At 38.7% G+C, this 19,307-nt stretch overlaps 1 protein-coding gene across 1 annotated transcript in view; it reads right to left on the bottom strand.

Moving 5' to 3' along the window:
* Positions 1 to 1,699: 1,699 nt before the first annotated feature.
* LOC306860012 (zinc finger protein PLAGL2-like) overlaps positions 1,700 to 19,307 on the bottom strand; it is a 40,682-nt gene continuing 23,074 nt past the window's right edge. Inside the window, exons 2-4 of the mRNA XM_079401530.1 lie at positions 6,576 to 6,652; positions 5,994 to 6,417; positions 1,700 to 4,332 (exon numbers count right to left, since the gene is read on the bottom strand). Coding sequence (XP_079257656.1) covers positions 2,859 to 4,332; positions 5,994 to 6,301 — 1,782 coding nt within the window. The 5' untranslated portion in view covers positions 6,302 to 6,417; positions 6,576 to 6,652 and the 3' untranslated portion in view covers positions 1,700 to 2,858. The remainder of the gene's footprint in view (positions 4,333 to 5,993; positions 6,418 to 6,575; positions 6,653 to 19,307) is intronic.

Here is a 19,307-nt window from a genome sequence, read left to right as displayed (position 1 = left end):
TCACAGAAAACCCGGGGAGGAAAAACTCAAAAATTGCCAAAAGCTTTCTTTATATATCTTCCCATTTCTTGGAAATAAATGATCAATTATACATTTTGATAGCTTTAAGCCAAACTACGAGAATATGTTCAATTCCTTTTTTTTAATTAATTTTAAATTACCTTTATTTATTTCAATTATTATATATTGTGAAAATGCCAAAAATGCCTATGAATCAATATCAGCCCACTAACACAGCAGGATGTAGAGAAAACTCACTGTTTTTGGCTTTCTTATGAAACAATTATTTCTAACAAAAACACTCTTACAGTATAAGCAACACTAGCTCGATCATTCTTTAGTTAGCAATTGTGCAAAAAGAAGTTTCTTCTCCCCAGGTTTTTGGTATGAAAAAAAAACAAAAACAAAAAACAAATAAATGAGGTGATGCGTTGTGTTGTTTTGAGGTCCTGTTTCAACAAACAGAAAATAATATAATGACAAAACGACTAGGCAATATCCCAATCAAATGTCCCATGCTTTGAATGTCAAAGACCAGGCTGGTGACTTCTTTGTGTCTTTTTTCAGACCCTTTTCATACAATGTTCATTCGAATCAAAGCAGCTGAAGAACAGAGAAAACGGACAAACAGTTCACGTGTACTGTGCATGTTTTCTGCTAAAAGATCATTTGCAGTTTAAAATGTTTCCAGAGTGGTCTATGGTTGCTGGCAACCACAGCATAAGAGCAGCATAATATTGTTTTGTCTTAGTTTTGCGATGTGGCCTTTTACCTTTCTATGGTCTTTCCTGCTTGTGAGATATTCACATTCACTATAAACACAGATGTGGACACAGAATAGATTTAGCCAAAGGGATGAGGTGAAGAGAGAGAGAGAGAGATTCATCTGTTTGTATGAGGCACTGTTTTCACTGCTGGTATGTTGATCATCATCTGTTTCTTTGCACACAACTCTTCCTCACATGGCCATTGGTAATGAATTATTATTTGGTAAGAACTTGTGCAGTCCACTTGCTGGGAAATGGCAACTTGTAAGAGCTTGTAGGACAAAACCCCTCAAAATTCTTGTTTTCGTAATATTAAACTGAACCTACAGCAACTGGAATTGCAGTTTCAGACATTTCAGTGCGACGGTGTATGTGATCGTGGAGGTTAAAAACTGTACAACCAAACACAAAAATAGACAGCATGAGTCAGGTCTGATCGAATACTGAGAACAAAATACGCAAACTGAAACCTGGATCACATTATGGGCATCTAGTTCATGCTCTAAAGATTAAATACTAGTCCATTCTACTGGATTATGCCACTATTGGTCTAGTATATGCAGGTAAAATCCCATCTTATTCATCTCTTTTGACTCACATGGAAAAACAAGGAACAGGAAAACAGGAAAAGCTAATACTTCATCCATTTTGTTCAATAAGATGCAAGATACATAATTCTGTAAACCTGCTAGACATTTTTTTTTTAAATCCATCAGCAATTTTTTTAAAACAACTATCTAAATTACAAAATGTACTGTAAAAGAAGCAATTATAATATATATTTTTGATGTGGTACTTCGTACACTGCAAAAAAAAAAATATTCTTGTTTTTGTTTCGTCTTTTTTTCCATTCACATATACCAGGGTTATCATTACAATGTATCTCTCGAAAATATAAACCTGCCTAAAATACTTTTTTTATTCTTAAAATATATATATTTATATCATGATCTGGTGGGATATTGTTGCCACGGAGACTTAAAATTAGTGCTGGAAGGAGGAAAACCAATTTTGAGACTGATTGCTGTGGAATATTCAAAGGTACTTGGGTTGTTTGAAATTGTGTGTGTGTGTGTGTGTGTGTGTGTGTGTCTTTTCAGGAAGTGTAAAGGTAGAGTAGGGAAAGGGAGGGGATTTCAGTGGGTCACCTTGGCAACCCAAGGAGGTCAAGTGCCTTCTGCTGTAAACAAAGTGCTTCTTTTGAGAAAAATTGTAAACCTGTAAGATAACGTAAAATTAATTTTGCTTTAGTTCTGTCAGTGATCACATTGTACCAAATTATCAAATTGTGCAGTTTTTTTTACCCTCTTTGCCTTTCTATTTTCAGTCCCTTCTCTCACATAAAATCTAGTTACTGACCATTCCAACAACTGTAAATTTGTATACACAAAAATGCTGGAAGAACACATTTTAGATGATATTTTCATCAGGTACAAAGTATTCGTTTTTAAACTGCTTTTAAAATTCATTTGTGAAACTGTAATAATAATGACTTGAGTCAGACATAAACTAAAAAAAAAAAAATAAAAAAACTAAATTTGGAATAACCAATTTCACTCCTTCATTCCTTCACTAATTCCTCCACTCCTGGCTATGAAGACGGTTTTAATTTAAGGGCAACCAACTATTACCTGACTTTTAAGCTTAATAAAATAGAGACAAAATAGCAAAGTCGGGCCTCACATTTGGAAAAGAAAACGAAATTCATATATCACTTCAAACTAGTCTTTCAGAGTCTCAAAGACAGATTATCTTTTCTACATTAATCTTTTCCTTTTCTACTAATATTATTACTTTATAAAGTATGCAGTACCATGCCTTACGGCCTACTGATGCTGCTGTCTAACTACAAAATTGTAGGAGAGGGGATGGTGGGAGAGGTTCAAAAGTGTATTAAAAAAATCATAGCTAATATTCAGGCAGCCTAAATAAAAGCTCCAAGATATTTCATATGCTTGTTTACTTCCAGGCTCATTAAAAAGCTGTTGTGCGCTTTTGTTAAGGTTTCTATGTGTTCAAGTGTTCTACCTCCCCACCCCTAGGGGGAGCAATAATGCTCCTGAGCCCCTGTTGCAGGCCAGGTTGGGGACCTCATTGAAAGGCCTGGTGAAAGCGAGGCAGAGTGGTCGTACTGAGGCTAGAGCTGAACACTGGTGGGAGTGGGTGCAGAGACCCAAGACCAAGACCCCCACTGGAGCCTGATTGCTCCTGAGGTTGAGGTTGCAAAGAGGTAAGAGGCACTGTAGCTGTGACTGTGGCAGCATGTGGTTCAGCAGCATGCGAAGATGCTGATGACGATGAGGAAGAAGAGGAAGAAACAGTGGAGGATGTGGAGTAACCCATGACCAGTCCTCCTGAACTCATGGGGGCACCGTAGGGTTGCAGACTGAGTGGAACAAAGCTCAGCAGATGAGAAAAGTCCAAGTTAGCAGCACACAAAGACTCAGCAATGACAGTGGGGCTCTTGGACATGAGGGGGTCCCCGCAAAGGTCATCCGACAGTCCCCCCGGAGGTTCCATACCGTCCTTATTGGGCGAAGCTGCTGAGTGGGGGTGAGCTGAGGGCGGCGGAGGAACTGGGAGTCCACTCTGTAGATCCATCAAGAAACTCTCCATCTCCACCTTCAGGGGCTTCTCCAGCAGGTATGAGGTAGATCCGAGCTGGTACTTGGGCGGTGGCTGAAGGTGCTGCTGTTGCTGGTTTTGCAGGGGAGGCTGCTGCTGCTGTGGAGATGGGGAGTGGTGATGGTGGTGAGGGTGGTGATGGTGGTGATGATGATGTGGGTGATGGTGATGCATTGATGATGGGGGCTCCATATGGCAACCCATCCCCATGGCAGTGGATAAAGACCCTTGAACCAGTGAATGATGGTGGCCCACACCAGGATTGGACATGGCCTGGAGATGATGAGGGTTGTACATGCCCATGGGAAAAGGGGTGGCACCATGGAAAGGCTTTGCCATCATCGAGTCCTTGGTAGGTCCCATGCTACACATCATAGGACTTATTTCTTCTTTCACAGCACAAGGTGGAGAACCAGACCCAAGTAAACCCAACATATCCGGAGACTCTGTCTTGATCTTCAGCAACTCCTGCGAGTGGCTCTTCTTGACATGCCGTGTCAGATGGTCCTTCCGCCCGAAACGTTGGGCACAGTACTGGCACAGGAAGTCTTTGCGTCCCGTGTGAACCACCATGTGTCGGCGAACATCCTTTCGTGTGTAAAAGCGACGATCGCAGTGGTCACAGGGGTGTTTCTTCTCCTTGGCACCACCTGAAGACTTGCCTGAGTGGCTCTTGAGGTGCTCCAAGAGTGCAGGCGTGCTCTCGTAGCTTTGCAAGCACACCTTACAGGTAAGATCACCGGCGGTTGCTGAGTGCATGGCCATGTGGCGCTTGTAACCCAGCTTTGTGTTATAGTGTTTGCCACACTCCTCGCACTTAAAGGCCTCTTTGTTGGGGTCGTGAGTCTGCAGATGGTTTTTCAGGTGATCTTTGCGGTGAAACATCTTTTCACAGAATGAGCACTGATGAGTTTTCTGTGGGGAGTGTGTGGCCATATGCCTACAAAGGAGACAAAGACAGCTTTTAGCTAAAGACTAACAGACAACGGAAATTGTCTGTTAAACAAATTCAACATTGGAAATTTCTGTTAAACAAATTCAAGTCCAGGCCAGACTGTAGAGGGACGCTCTAAAAAGGAGTGTCTACTCCTGTCCCTGGATGACCACCTTCCGGCAAAATTTAACTCCGACCTGCTACAGCACTCCTGTCTGGAAATTTCCATATTTTTTCAAGACCTTAATTACCTGGTTCAAGTGTGTTTAATTAAGGTTGGAGCTAAACTATGCAGGAACCTGGCCTACCAGTCACTGGGTTGGACAACCCTGCTCTAAAGTATAAACTGCTATATCAGTGGTGTCCAATCCTGCACCTAGAGGACAGATGTCCTGCAGCGTTTATCTCCAATACACCTGCCTGGAAGTTTCAATATGCCTTTGTCTGTTAGTCCGCAAGACTTTAATAAGCTTGTTCAGATGTGTTTAATTAGGGTTTGAGCTAAACTTTGCAGGACAGTGGCCCTCCAGGAACAGGATTGGACTATACCCCTTTATACCAGTGGTTCTCAATTCCAGTCCTCGCATACCACCGCTCTGCATATTTTTCATGTCTCTCTTATTTAACACACCTGATTCAGATAACCAGCTCGTTAGAAGAGAGCTCTATGCATGAACTGTGTTCAGATTGACAGGGTCCCTACACAGTGTTCATTGCTTCCTACTCCTTAAGCATGGGATATCTGTTGAAGTTTACTTCACTTCAGAACATTCATTCACGGGTTTGCGTTAGTCCACGGCCTGCAGCGTTTTCACACACAGACGAAACTTACTAGAGAAGTGTGGCATAATATACTTCTGTAAATAAATACAATTTAAATTCATGTCTCGCACACTCTGAATGCCCTCTGAATGGAACATATATACGTTCCCTTCGAACTGGAATCATGGTGGAATATCCTGTGATGTCCTCTTCGCAGGGCACTTATGGACAAACAGAACAAACGTCTTAAGTGATAAGAGATAAATACAAAATGTGCAGAGCGGTGGCATGCAAGGACTGGAATTGGGAAGCACTGCTTTATACTATTTTAACCTTTATACTAAACCACAGGTCCTAATGTGCTTAATTAAGGTTACAGTGAATACATAAGGAGCATTTGGATGGTCCAGAAGCAGGTTTTAAGGTCACAATACACTCATGGTGGAGTTCTTTTTTGCTTTGCATTTGCTTTTTTATATCGGCACTTTCCGATGTTAGCCATGCTACAAAGAGCAGTATTTAGATGAGAATTGTTGTGTTAAAATCCTTTTAACACAACAAACATACAACAAAAATGACAGCAATAAGAGAATCTGATTATAGGGATGAGCTTCATGTTTTCACTCACGCCTGACCATGACAAACTGAGGGAAGAAATACACCTGAAAAGATTTAACCGTTAAAGAGGGTAGAGCCCCAGAGCACTCCCATCTATTATTATTTAATTGCGTTTAACAGCCAGTGGAAATTTTCCATAAAGTTTGCATTGGCGAGGTGTTTCGAACCACCGAGACAAATGCTGTTTTGGCCAGATTTAATTTAAAATTACATCACAATTCATTCTTCCATTACACTTGAAGTAATGGAAGCCTTACACTTGGCCTTTATATGCAAGTAGCACCTACCTAAAGAGCTTATATTTGGAGCTGAAAGCCTTAGGGCAATGGGGCTGGGAACAGTGGAAAGGTTTCTCTCCTGTGTGACAGAACGCGTGGAGCCGGAGCTTGTCCTGTGAGCTGAAGAGGGCACCGCACACCAAACACTCGTTCCCACTGCCTCTCCCTTCCCGCTCCCTCTCTTTCTCGTTCTCTGTCTCTCTTTCCGTCCTCCCTGCAGCGGGACCTCCAAACACTTTGGTGGCGCCTCGTCGTTCCTCGTCCTCCAGCGTCAGTGTGGCAATATGGTGTGAGGCATCGGCGGCAGCTGCTGCCATGGCAGCCCTAGGGTGCCGTTGCCATTGAAACTCGGCTGTGGCTGCCTTGCCTTCCAGGCTCTGGTTCGATATCGCGGCGACGTCTAAGGGATGCAGGCTCCAAAATTGTCTGCTATCTGTACAGCATGTGACCAACAAAAACATAAATAAATAAACATAACCAAGACAAAGCTGACTCTTTTTTTTTTGTTTGTTTGTTTTAAGCATGTCAGTGTTTTTTCTTACAATTGTATGTGCTGCAAACTTAAGTGCTTTTTCTGTCTTTTTCGTTTACCTTCACGCTCTCATCCAGTCCCACCTGCCATGACTGGGGCCGAGTGGATGACAACACTGCTCATCATTATCTTCACCCTTTCATAAAAACAGAATAAAAAAGACATACTTCATTGATTAGTGTTTCTTTTCAATTTTATTTTCAAATATTTAAAAGTAACGCTTTAGGTTTGTTAACATTAGTTAACAGCATCTAACTATAAACAATACTTCAACAGCATCGATTAAACATTTAATCACAAGTTGTACATATTACCATTATTTGCATTAAGAATTAAAAACAAACTATATTTGTATATTATAAATATGTTAATAAATCAATCTACAATTTATAAATATATACATGCATAAATATTAATAAATACTCTCGTTGATCAACAGACTTTTCCAACAATAAAAGCACAATTTATCTGACATTATGGGCTCCTTGCATCAATATGAGGGAAAAATGTGCAACTGCCTGTACACATACTGTAACCATTCTAAAACACGTTTACTGTGTCACTACGCTGGCTAGAGGGCAGTAATGTACAGAATGGTTAATAAACTGGGCAGTATCAGTAGTTGGCAATTCTTCTCTTGCTATACCGCATCAACAATTGAGGTGCACAAAGTAAGCTTTGTGTGTCCATGCATGTTCTGTCATGCATGTGTGTGCATGTACTTCAGCGCTATGAAACAGTGTAAGGCTCCTGTAATCCTAAAGAAAACACAGACACAAAGCTACCTCTAGGGATGGCAAATAAATTAGATCTTAAATAGCACTACACGTTACACAGAAATAGGTACAAATTAGATATATTGGAGGATTTTAAAAACATCAGTATAATCTTTTGATAGTTATGCACTTTTAGGCAGACACGTTTCATTAAAAATGAATTATTGTAACTAACTGCAAAGACTCTCTTGCATATAAGAAATCCCCAAAGCTGAATAAAAAACTGAACTAAAAATCAAGGCTTCTTTTATAGTATTAACAGTTGTCTGTATGATTTATATGTGAAGTCAACATGCAGTTTACTGTAATGTAATGTTTAGGGACAAAATCAGACAATCATCAATGAATTGTGATCACATGATCAATGCAGGCACGTCTGAGATGATGTTTTGTACAGAGTCCACATACCACCCTTCTCAAGCTACTGGCATATCAGTACCTCTAGGGGCATTCATTCATACTTCCTTTGCTTTACTAGTGAGTGATACACTTATATATCTTTACTGATTGTTATATTACTTTGCTTTAGTATTAAGTACTGAGCATTTAACATCAGTATGGAGTATTATGCATTACCGTCCCTTTACTGATAAATGCATGACTCTATTAATTCTCAGTATGCGGTATGATATAGAGTATTGCTTCTTTCTTGAGCTCTCATGAGCGTCAACTTAGAGTCAATGACCATTTCAGTTAAAGTTCAAAATCCACCTGTTCCCTGCTGACCACACTGTTGTTAATGTGGCAAAAACAACAGTCAACAAACATTTGGTTACTCCTGTTATACGATGGACTTCATAACCAAACAATAAACTACAGAGTATTTATTTGTTGAGGTCAGTGATCAATACTTTTATTTAAAAAGGATGCACAAAAGTGACAGTAAATGCTTTTATGTCACAAAAGATTTATTTCAAATAAATGCTGTTCTTTTGAACTTTCTAACCATCAAAGAATCCTGAAAGAAAACGCAGCACAGTTTCACAAAAATATAAAATCGCCACGATTATTAAACAATGATTATAATAATAAAAAAAGTTTCCTTAACAGCCAATCAGCATATTAGGATGATTTCTGAAGAATCATGTGACCCCTCTTCATCCAGTCAAATCACCAATGAAAACTCTATTTTTCCTCACTGATTACCTTGTTTCATTCAGAAATGTGTCACATACTTTAAAGGAGTATGTTTATCCATATGTATGTGAATAAGAGGAAGTGACAGCTGTGTGGCGCTGCTGCAGTCGTCATCCAGTGGGGAGGGTGCAGGGGGTGACACTACCCCATTCAGTTGCTCCAGGGAGCCCTGCGCCATTATCATGCTTCTCCACCGCAAACATCCCATCCGTCACACAGCACAACTAACACGCTGTATGCACACACAAACAAACAATTCTGACACTACACTCATTTCATTCCCAACAATACTATCAAAAAGTAACCCATTAGGAAGTGATTAACAATTTTGCGTACAAGTGTATCCAGGTAATTTGAAGTCTCGGAGGGTTTCATTAGAGTTTGACACATCAGTTAGTGGGGGTGGGCGCTTTATATATGACTATCCTCTCTGTAGGCCACACAAACTCACGCTCACTGAATGCTGCCACAGAGGGGGGAACTGGCCATCCATATTGGCTGCGTGAGTGTGTCTGAGGTTTTGTTTTGAGATTAAAGGGTTTTCACATTCCTCTGGCCCAGGGGTCAGAGGTCACCGTGTACACCATGCTGCCTCCTGTGTGCAGGTTTAACCCCTTCTGTCCAAAGGCAGAGAGGGATAGAACAGCTAATTCAAGGTCACAGACACAGTCAAATACAGGCAGTGTGCCAGATTCAATGATCAATTACACCGGTGCAGTGCTGATAGACAAATACATGAGAAATCTGCACCCAAAGAAATCACTGCACATTTCCTCAAAAGATTAAATAGCCTTTTTTTTTTTTTTTTTTGCAAAGTGAAGGGCACATTCACCAGCCCTTTATGATTATCTTTTAAAATATTTAGCTGAATTTTGACTTTGCTCAACTAAATTGAGTGTTGCTCTTTCAATCAATCTACTACTATGTATTTATGTACAGTTTTATGCACCATGTACTTATGTTCATGTTGTATTGCAAAACACTTCTGCTACTATTGAGGAGGAATATGGGTAAAATTAGGGACAGGTTTAGTGGGATAGTTAGGTTTAAGGTTGGATTAAGTGGTAGAAGTTGGTTCAAAAGTGAAATTATAAATGTAAATACAGAAATTAATTAGATTACATTTAAATACAATGCAAAACATGCATGTACAAAAGTACACTGATTTGAATGTTATTGCCTTTTTTGTATTCTAACCACTTGTGTGGCAAATTTCGAACATTCAAAACACTAAACAGTACTGTGGTAATTTGAAAACCTAAACTTTAACGTAAAAGATCAGTACTTGATCCATAATAAGTATCATTGCATTGAATTAGGCCTGAATCTATTCATGCTAGTAATCAGCTATCAATAAGAGTAACGCTTACAAGATGTTCACAAGTTGGCAAAATCATTTTCTATAACTATTTTGTATAACTTAGAGCTATTAAGCCTACTGTATGACAATTGTTGCAGTATTACAAATATTTTTATTAAATAGATATAAAATCCAGCAAAATACTTTCTACTAGAAGAAACACAGAGAATATTAAGAGTACATAAAACCTTAAAGAGAGCCTTTTCTTGAATGTTTATGAAGATACGCACGAAGATGACTTCAGCTGAAATTAGGACGGCCTACTCCTGTCATGGAGTGACTTTTAAAAATGCAAATGTTTGCAAAACATCTACCCAATCAGAGAGCCCATCAAAAGGTCAGTGAGTACACTTCTGGTGAACTTCCACCAGGTGGGAGGGACTTACAAACAAGAAAGATGATTTAATTTGATCTGCACACAAGAACAAACTTTACCTGTCCTGGACTCAAATAAACAGAATCTATTCACTCAAATCGCAAACCAAAAGTCATAATATTTCATTTGACATGCAAACCACATCCGTTTCACTTATGAGTGAGATCAAATATACTCAGTCCCTAAGCAAATTAGAAAGTAATAGATAAATAAGTCACAAGAAACCAATAAAACACCCAAATTGAGCCATTTATTCAATAAACAGACAGGGCAATGTGAACCCAAGCCTCCGTCTTCACGAGTCTCACGTCTGTGAGGGTTTTATTAACACAGAGACACACGACTCTCAACGTGTTCCGGAAAAAAAGAAGTTCAGTTACCAAAAATAGCCCGTGAGTTCACCATACTGAGCTAAAGTGACAACAGCCGCGCTCAAGAGAGGGAGACGAGTGAGATTACGAGAGTGTGGTAGTTAAGCAAAGCAACAGATGGCACAGAGAGCGAGTGAGAGAAAAGAATTTCAGAGAGGAAGGAAAGAGGAAGGAGAGAAAGAGAGAGAAAAAGAAAGAGAGGGACGGAGGGAGGGAGGAGCTCTCGGTCAGTGATAGTCACACAGACTCCAGAGGGGAGGATGGCTAGTCATGCTTTACTGACCACATTGACAAGGGATGACAGGCAGAGGAAGGGGGAGCAACTGCAACAGGAGATGCCAGATATGAGACCTGCGGGGGACAGAGAGTATGTGTGTGTGTTCGTGTTATCTTGACGTTAAGGGGCTTAAACACAAACAAAGACAACTTTTAACCTGAGGGCCAGTGAACAACCACAATGTACACTTTGTCCAAGTCATTTCAGACCTGTAGTAAAAATCAACACTTGCTTATTTTCAAGTGCACTTTTTTGAAACACACCACATTCTGGTCACACTCCTTTTACCCCACCCTTCACGACACTCTCTGTGGTGCTCGCTGTGACGGACAGGTTTCACTTCCTCTAACAGTGTCCGTTTGGACTGTACAGAGATCTTAGCGGGGTCGTGAAGAGCGGAAAGCTGCTCTCCCTTCCCACCCTACTGACACAGAGGTAAAGCCCTGCCAAACCCTCAACAGTTACATTGCACTGGCCCTGGCTACCAGCACGGGATGTGGCCACAATCTGCACCGTCTCCGCCCCCCTCCACATTAAACACATCCACCAGCCTGGGCACAAACACAGGGAAACGCAGCTATACTTAGCCCCACTGTGGTTGACCGTTACAGCAGGGCAGCTCACCTCATCTGCCTTGTGTTTGTCTCATTAGAACAGATTTGATTGGTGCATTTCATTCTTCGCACTCGCTAAGGGAAGTGGTAAATTGCATTGTGTGATTCTTCAAAAGAATCTCACAGTGACAAGTGGATGACTAGCAACAAAAAGGACATCAAATACAATAAGGCTCGATAAAAGTGGTCCATCCTTTGCAGTCGTACGATAGATTTAAGTGAAGAAATTCATGAAAGTCTGAAATCACAGCTCTCAAATTTTGATATGTATTTTTCACATGCATATAAATTTTTGGGTTAACTGTCCCTTTAAAGTTGTCTTTAATGCATGGAGAAAGCTATCCATTAGCATTTCTTTTCATTTCAATGGCAGTTGCCTGGCTGACACAATCTTTGCTCATGGACATGGTACGTCCAGACGCAGTTTTTAATTACTACTATAATATAATATAATGTGATGTATAAACTTCCAATCAAAAGCCTGCCATGTGTAAAATCTTCTCTTGTGTTTTTGACAGAAGTCTCTTATAGGGCCCTAACCCGGCCCTGGCCCGAGACGCTCAGGCCCTAGCCTTGCCCTTGTCTGACAGCTTATCAGAATTCTTGGCTCGAGTCCCCCCCTCCCCCTTCTCCCAAAACAGCTTATACTACAGCTTATATTACAGTTTTGTATGTAATGGCAAAGCGATTATATATATTTTTTTTATTATGTTAAATTAGAAAAAAACTAAACCTTTGGACCATTTTTTGTTCGTTAAATATAAGTTTTTGTTTTTTAAAGTAATAACCAAGCAGCCAGCGGCAGACAATGAGTTGATCATAGTCTGTTTGATCAATTTTGCCTCCTCAAATCATCACAACTTGCCTAAAATAAAATCTATAGATATAAAACCGTTCAAGTATATACCAATAGTTTAAATGTTAAGCCCAGATAACTGTGCGCTGTTAGGTGGATATCCAAGCATTTGTGCATAGAGTGGAAGCTAAAGCACACTTTGCAGGACATGGGGCGCCAGCGCAATCACTTGCATTTTTCAGTGGAAAAAAATAAATATGCCGTCATTTTTGCTCATAAAGGTAAGAGTAATACATCACTCGGAACTGTAAAGGGTCTACTTTTATTTGTGTGCACTCACAATATCAACAAAACGTTGTGCTTTTATAAAATAAAGTTAACAAACCGCTGTCTGCCGTTTCTGTCTTGAACAGGCACACTTCACAAAGATGAACCAAAACTCAGTGAGCACATGCCTCACAGACATGATAAATATATGTATAGAAAGCTTTAAATTACTGCTCAACGAAATAAAACAAATCAAAACAAACACTCTTTCATTATGTAATCCGTAAAGATGCATTTTTCTCTAAAGGCACGTCCAGTAAGGAGATGGCGAGTCAGGATCGGCAACTTCATCCTTGCGACACCGACTCAGAAAACACTTAATAAATAATTCAAATATCTCCTTACTATTTCTCACTGACATATTCATGGTAATTATTTTTTACTTATCACAGTCTCATGTTGTTTCCACCAGCGTGGCAATTTTTTTTCATAACCATAATTGATGGATGTTTAAAATATTAAAATGAGGAGAAGCCTAAAACAGGCCTGATGCCCGGCCCACGTCTGAACTATAATGTGAAGCCCGGCCCTAGGGGCATAAAAAAGTCAGGGCCCGGGCTGAAATGCAGGGCTCTAGTCTCTTATGCTCACAAGGCATCATTTATTTGATTGAAAATACATTATATAATGTGAAATATTATTAATTAACATTTAAAATAAATGTTTTCTATTTAACATATTTTGAAATGTAATTTCTTCCTGTGATGCAAAGCTGAATTGTCAGCATCATTACTCCAGTCTTCAGTGTTACATGATCCTTCAGAAATCATTCTAACGTGCTGATTCGCTGCTCAAGACACATTTCTTACTATCAATGTTAAAAACACTTGAGCGGTCTAATATTTTTGTTTAATATTTAAAAAAAAATTTGGTAAAATGTCTTTTTTTGTCACTTTTGATAAATTGTATGCATGCTTGCTAAATAAATAAATAAATACAACTTCTGTCTATTTTAAAATAAAATAAAAATAAAATCATCAACCTTGGAATGCTATCAATAGAAAAAAGGTGCTTTTTCCCTATAAAATTATGTAGTTGCAGCATCTACCAGCTAATAGGGACATGTTTTCCAGATACATCTTGACCCTTTAAGTCATACAACGGAATGTGGTTATTTTGGGTGATTTACAACTATAAAAAATGAAACCGAGAATCAGACCATATTTTACTAACAAATTACGCAAACCTGAGAAAGAAAAAAAGTGCATGCAATAATGAAAGTGAGTGACTGTGAGAAGAGCAGCCTGCTCATAGAAACCTACAGTTCAAAAATAACAATAGTTTATTTGCCTATGGCTAGCTAACAAACACAAAGGTGCCACAACAGCACCTCCATCTATGATGCCAATAAAAACACACGGCACAGCTATCATGCTTTCTCACACTCCCTCTCTCTTCGTTTGGCATTGCTGTGGTTAAAATGGGCATATATGTGGGTTTAAAGAAAAATAAACAGATTAAAGTTCTATTGAGGTGGGATTGCCAAAAAACAATTCATCACACCATCCACAAATACTCCACTGAAAGTCTCTCCCAGCAACATGACAGAACAGATACATAAATAACACCTTTTTTACAGTTTACATGACACTATATAAATACTGGCACAACTGCTAAATTTAAAGCATTGATCTCAAATTCAATTCCTGGAGGGCCACAGCTCTGCACAGTTTAGCTCCAACCCTAATCAAACACACCTGATCCAGCTAATCAAGCTCTTCAGGATCACTAGAAACTTCCAAGCAGGTGTGATTTGGAGCTGGTTGGATCTAAACTGTGCAGAGCTGCGGCCCTCCAGGAATTGAGTTTGAGACCAATGATTTAAAGGGATAGTTCACCCAAAATAAAAATTCTGCAATCTGTCATTTACTCACTCTCATGTCATTTAAAACCTCTATGGCTTTATTTCTTTGGTGGAACATAAAGGAAGATATTTTGAAGAATGTTAAGCAAATATTTTACACATTGGTAACCAAACAGCTATGGCGACTTTTGAATTCCATTTTATAGACAATAAATGAATAAACTAGTGCTGTCAATCGATTAAAAAAACAACAACTAATTACTCACACATTTTTCCTGAAATTAATCATGATTAATCCCACCTAACATTAAAGTTTAAATATACTTTTATATTGCAATAATTTCACATTCAATCTTCAAATTAACGTAGAAACAACAATATAAAGATAAAAAAAGGCATCTTTTTTATGACTAAGGGCTAGTATCACTGATCCACTACTAAAGTAGTTTTTCCCCCTAATATTTAACCATTGACTATAGCCATTCAACATTACAGTATAATTGAGAGCTATCAATTTGAACATGTATTACACTTTAAAAAATAATTTCTAATTTAAGTGAACTTAAAACAATCTTCAAACTCATTCGAATAATTGCCATATTTACCTGTGCCCTTCAGGAAGTGGGAAATATACAGAAATTGTTGAAATATTATCAAACACTTAATTCTAAAATAAATATAGATGAAACCTTAAAGCTACAAAAGTGATTGATTTTTGTTTTTTTCTTTGATTAACAGACATCACAGCAGCTGGGTTATTAGGTTATTTTGGCTGCTATTACTTTAAGAGCTGCCGCTGCTGAACACGATGTGGATCTGACATGCATCGTATTTTCTCACAGTGCGTGCCGCTTTTGGGTGTCCAACTGCACAACATGCGCTACAAGCACAGTATAACGGCTGACAGGTTGTTCTACTGAAGCTCCTCGTCACCTGTACCATTTTCTGGGCTGGTTTGACTCACACCTGTCGCTTAAGCAAAGTTGGGAGTGCGCTTCTGAAAAGTCTTCTGATTCATGTGGTCATAAAGACATTCTGTGTCTAAATAAATACAATTCTTGTCAAGACAAAAAAAAAAAAAAAAGAGAGACAGACGCAGCAATTGTGAGTGGGGTGGCCAACTAGCTCCACTCCTGCGTTAATTGCATTCAATTCTTTTAACACCGTTAAACTGTTAATGCAGGTGATCTTTTTTCCACTAATTTGGACAGCACTAAAATAAATGGATATTTTAAAAAATCTCTTTTGTTTTCCACATAAGACGTCATTTTCATTTGAAATATTACAACTCAGCTTTATGCCATTTTTCTGGAAGAGTCCTTCAGTCTTAAGTTCTTAAAGTCTACAGAAGAAAGTCAAGTCACCTTTATTTATATAATGCTTTTAACAATACAGATTGAGTCAAAGCTGCTTTAAATAGGAAAATAGTGTGTCAATAATGCAAAAAGACAATAGGAAACACTCAATTTTCAGTTGAAGGAAGTTCATCATTGAATTCAGTGATGTCATCATCCAGCTCAGTTCGGTTTAAATCAGTGCTTGAAGTGAGTCACTATTCTCTCCGTAATCACTGATTAAATCGGCAGCGCTGTTTTGAGTTTACTGTTTGAATTCGTTCACTGGATTCTTGGACTTTCCAGGAGTTTATGGTTTAAAATGATGTGGTTGCAAAAGCCTGCTTCTTTTCATTTTAAGAAATGATTTTCGTTATAAAGTACTGATTCAAATTAGTAATCAATAATGAATTATTATTCTACTACTCCGCACGCCTCCCCTGACATGCTCTCGCGTACCACACAATGAAGTAGACCGACTCTGCTTGCGTTCATTCACGTGATTGGTCGAGATGAGAGGTGATCCCGCCTGGGTAGTGTGATTTACACTAGTTCCTATATAATATCTAATCATATATGGGATCATATTGCCTAATTGCCTGACGATTTTACTCTGAGTACCATCAACATGTCAGAAGTGCCAGTACGCACAAAAAAGTGCAGGTACTCTAAAGACTAAAATATAGAAGTGCTGGTACAGCGTACCGGTGCGCACCGGCCCACTTCAAGCACTGGTTTAAATAGTATCTGTGCAATCAAGTCGACGGTATCGCTGGAAATGAAGTGTCCCCAACTAAGCAAGCCAGAGGTCAAAACTGCATCGGTGACAGAATGGAGAAAAAAACCTCGGAAGAAACCAGGCTCAGTTTCTCCCAAGGTTTAGTTGGTCATACAGATTTGGAATGACATGAGGTTGTGTAAATGACAATTTTCATTTCATTATTCATTTTAATTGAGTAAACCGAGTCTTTAAAGCAATACTACATTCAAGGTTGTAAAAACAGCCAAGGTTAAATGGCTTTGTTAGACACTATGCCACTGAGTGACTATATTCACAATACATCACAGCCTTGAGTGCTTTATTGTTTTTCTAAAATAGTTCATGCATATCTAAATTTAAATATGAAAGAATTAATCAAAATGTCATTTTATGAGGGAAAAGTTCTTAAACAGCCATCCTTCTGCTAGAAAACTGATCCTACGCAAGTGGGTTATGACCCAAAAATGGGTTTAACAAGGTTAATAATTGGCTTCATGGCTGCCGAACAGTGATATTCACAGTACGTAGGTAAGAAGTGTTTAGCATCAAAGCTGTTAACATACTGTGCACTTTAGCATGACTGGAACTATCCGTTTTGTAATTCAGAACAAACAACACGTTCAAAAATCTCCACGTAAATCTAAAAAGTCAGCAAGAAACGTTTCCGCTCCATTGATTTTATAACCATTGACCCCTCGGTGCCCAAACGCCACAGAGTAAACATGCATCCCCTTTCATTCATCCTTTCTTCACGCTGAAAAAAAGCTCTCAATATACTTGTAGCATGAAGACATCTGGCCAACACACGGACCCCACTTAATGACGCCTTAGAAAAAAGGAGGGAAAAGAAAATGAACAGGCTTCACAAACAAAGCCAAATTAAAGCGGGTTCCCTCCCTGATCTAATTTGCAGCTGAACAATGACAGAGCAAACAAGTCGATGTTTAGTTCAAGGGGTGTTTTGCTTTAAGTCTGATTTTGGCTATCAGAAGCTACAAGCACTGGATAACAGGAAAAGGCATGTGTGGATTTAAAAGACATCGCTGCCAGATGCCTTTCTGATTTCCTCAGGGATTCCCCACGTGAATACTGAAAAAACAACTAAGACGGGATGAGATACTGAGGCTTTTTGGTTTCCACATAAATGTAAATAAGCAGGTGATCTGGGGACAGAGAGACAGAGTATGGTGGAGATAGATAAGAGGCTAAAGATCTTTCAGGTTTTATATGTAGCTCTAGTGAATGTGGGGTTCACAATGTGGGTTGATTTTGATGTGACTGTGAATGGGGTGTGTGTGTGTGTGTGAGAGAGAGTTGAGGTGAGTCAGGGGAAACCCCTTCTGGCAGGGAGTCCTGGTGGTGACACAAAGCTCCAGAACAGCAGGCATCCTGCCAGACGGCAACATGCCAACTCTCTTCCTCGCTCTCCCGCACTCCCTACTGTATCCCTCAAACATTTCTCTCTATTAGACCGTTTCAATGTCTCTGCTTTATATCTCAATCACGCTTTTATTCTTTCATTCGTTCAGCATTCTTACTCATGCGCTTCCTAAATTGACTCTTACAGATGCAATCCAAAATGAACTTGGATGTGTGAACTGAGAATTTATGTTTTTATTAAAACTATATTTTTGTTTAAACTACTTTTTACATTGCACATTTGTGACAAATGCTTGAGATGAGCTGCTACTTACTGTAATTCTTAGTAAAACTGCACCAGTAACAAAAACGTGAACAATATCAGTCATGATTTTGTTTCCAGAATATATGTTTTAGTGGCTTATTGAGAAAAATAAAATTTATTATAGACTATTAAAAAGTCTGGGGTAAATAAATCAATACTTCTATTCAAAAAGGATGCATTAAATTGATCAAAAGTGGCTATAATTTATAATGATACGAAAAAAGCCCTATTTCAAATAAATGCTGTTCTTTTGAACTTTCCGTTCATCAAAGGATCATGAAACAATATTTCATAAAAATATTACTGAGCACAACTGTTTTCAACATTGATAATTTCTTGAGCATAAATTCAGCAAAATCATTTCTGAAGGATCACGTGATGCTGAAAACTGGAGGAATGATGCTGAAAATTCAGCTTTGCGTCACAGAAATAAATTACATTCTAAAATATATTCAAATAGAAAACAACTGTTTTAAATTGTAATAATATTTCAAAAGTTTACTGTTTTTTTGGTCAAATACATGGTGAGCACGAGAGACTTTAAAAACATTAAATAATCTTATCAACCCCAATCTTTTTACCAGTAGAGTGCATGTATATATATATATAAACACACACACAAATTATTTACACTCCTTACTCTTACATTGCAAGATGCTAGTTATACTTCAAAGTAGATTAAGTCTAAAAAAAACAACCATGCTATCACAAGTAATTGAAATGTGTTGCTTAAACCTTTAAACATAAACTTGTGCAAACTTTAAATCACCACTAAAATGTACATTTTACTTTTATGAGTTAACCCTGACAATAAAACTTAATTACTCACAGAAACATCTGAACTTCTATTTAGACGTCTCTAATTGTGTTTCAAAACAAGTGTAGATTTTATTTTAATGATGAGAAAATCTGCTCTCTGTTTCTTCTCTCCTTTCGTTCCCTTTCATACGCAGTTAGCAACAAACAATTTCTAAGTTAAGCTTCGTCAGCGCCGCTTAAAACAACAGGCATTGTTTCCACGACCCGTTTGTTTACAGATATCGGCAACACTTTACAATAGACCTCTCTACCTTTCAGCCTTTCCGTCAATCAACTCCAAAGTTAGCTTGTTTTTTGTTTACTGCAGGAGAGCCCACCTCTCCCTTCTTTACTGCACATCCTTCTAAATCCAGACG

Source organism: Barbus barbus (genome assembly GCF_936440315.1).
Source record: "Barbus barbus genome assembly, chromosome: 40".
In the NCBI taxonomy this organism is placed as follows: Eukaryota; Metazoa; Chordata; class Actinopteri; order Cypriniformes; family Cyprinidae; genus Barbus; species Barbus barbus.
Note: the sequence above shows the minus strand (reverse complement) of the source record. Positions and strands in the feature narration are given on the sequence as shown.